At 35.2% G+C, this 1920-nt stretch overlaps 1 protein-coding gene across 1 annotated transcript; it reads left to right on the top strand.

The window, feature by feature from the left end:
• The first annotated feature begins 216 nt into the window (after positions 1-216).
• LOC130958208 (glutaredoxin-C9) lies at positions 217-808 on the top strand. The gene has a single exon (XM_057885183.1). It carries the CDS (start codon positions 279-281, stop codon positions 669-671), a length of 393 nt encoding a protein of 130 aa, XP_057741166.1. The 5' UTR covers positions 217-278; the 3' UTR covers positions 672-808.
• The last annotated feature ends 1112 nt before the right edge of the window (positions 809-1920 follow it).

A 1920-nucleotide genomic window follows, 5' to 3' on the forward strand; every position in this document is an offset into this window, starting at 1 on the left:
TTGTCATTTACAGTGTGAAGGAATAATTATATCCGAAATGCAATTCCCATGTTAGTTACACGTCAGCGATTGCAACTTCCAGGAATGTGTTGACCAGCTGGTGACGCAACATAACGTCACCCACAGTAGCTGTGACGCAATAGAGCGCGTAACCGCCGTTGACGTTAGAGTCGTCTCTTCTCTCTCCAGACACCAAAACTGTCTTTATATTTCCACCTCTACCCTCCATTGCAACCCCCTTCTCCTTCGCTTCCTTCACGAACCTCCTTCTCTCTACGATGCACCAAGCAATCCCTTATAGAACCTGGATCCATGCGAACACACGTGACTCACGTGACCTTCCCCTCGCAGTGCGGGGGGCAGGTGTGGATTCTGCCAGCGTGGCAAAGTTAGTTTCGGAGAACGCAGTGATAGTGATTGGGAGACGTGGATGCTGCATGTGCCACGTCATCAAGAGGTTGTTACAAGGCCTTGGAGTCAACCCTCCAGTCTACGAGGTGGACGAGCACCACGAGGCCGCCGTCGCCGCACACCTGGGCGCTGCGACGGTGCAGTTCCCGGCGGTGTTCGTAGGAGGGAAGTTGTTTGGAGGGTTGGAAAGAGTGATGGCGACTCATATCTCAGGTGAATTGGTTCCAATCCTAAAGGACGCTGGCGCTTTGTGGCTTTGACTACCTAATTCCTCTTTCTTTTCCTATAATTACTACTACTTTTCTTCTTATCAAGAGAGGAATTAAGTTAATTGTACCAAAATTTTGTTAATTAGTTCTTCTCACTCTTATTATAATTACCTCTTTTCTTTCTTTTACTTTTCTTCAATCTCTTAAGATAAGGGACTTTATATACATTATATAAGTTTCTTTTGACAACAAACTCGTTTAATTTCTCTTGTTTAACTTGTTGGATTACACTCTTAATCCTTTTGTTTCTATCTTTGAGTTTCACGTTAACCCAGGTAACAACTGAATGCATTAAGGCATTAATATAAGGATTGTGGTTAAAACTTTTGAATAATCCACATCATCGTTCTTTTCTGTCTACCTTATATACAAATCTGGATTGAGAACAGGTGAGTAAGTGAAGTGAGATAGAGTTTGAAAAGGAGTAGAATTGTTATTCAATTATATATATCTTGGGTTTTATTTTCTTCAATTTCCAATTTCCAAGTACTGATCGATCTAAATATGTTTTATGTGTTGATTAATTGTTAATATGTTATACATATAAATTCTATACTTTTACTTTTTCAGTTATGAAGCAATTTGATACCACTTGCTTTGTGTTGAATGTACTACTTACAAGTGTTTCTTAGGCAAGAAAAAATTAACTATTTTGTGTTATAAAACCAGAAAAAAAGAAGTATTTAAAAAAAAAATACTCCATTTTTAAAGACGAGTTTATCTTTGATCCGAAGAATAATTTAGAAAACGATGCTCTAATTATACTTGGAAAACGTCTTCACTGTCAATATAATTAATGGATTGGTGAGTTTCACGTTAGGTTAGTGGTTAGAAAATAAAAAATAAAATAAAACATACATATACGTCAGAAAAGCAGACAAAGTCAAAATCTCGGCCTCTCACAATTGCTTAGAAATTGCAAGTGATATTCGTCTTACTTAACAGCTGTAAATAAAGATTTAGGGGGAAAAAGCTTCAAATAGTTTATTTCTTCTTGGACTTAGCAATGTTTGAGAATTTTTTTTAATTAAAGATAGGAGATTTAAATTGTAACTTTTTAGATAAATATAAAAAAATTATATTATTTGAACTATAATTTATTGGTATGTTTGAGAATATTTTAATCAATCAGACATGTAAAAATAACATAGAAACTAAATAAACTACAGAAATAATAATATGAATTGATTTTAATAACATCATGTAAATAAAAATAAGTATATTTTAAATAATTATTTAC

The sequence above is a fragment of the Arachis stenosperma genome, chromosome 10 (assembly GCF_014773155.1).
Source record: "Arachis stenosperma cultivar V10309 chromosome 10, arast.V10309.gnm1.PFL2, whole genome shotgun sequence".
Classification (NCBI taxonomy): domain Eukaryota; kingdom Viridiplantae; phylum Streptophyta; class Magnoliopsida; order Fabales; family Fabaceae; genus Arachis; species Arachis stenosperma.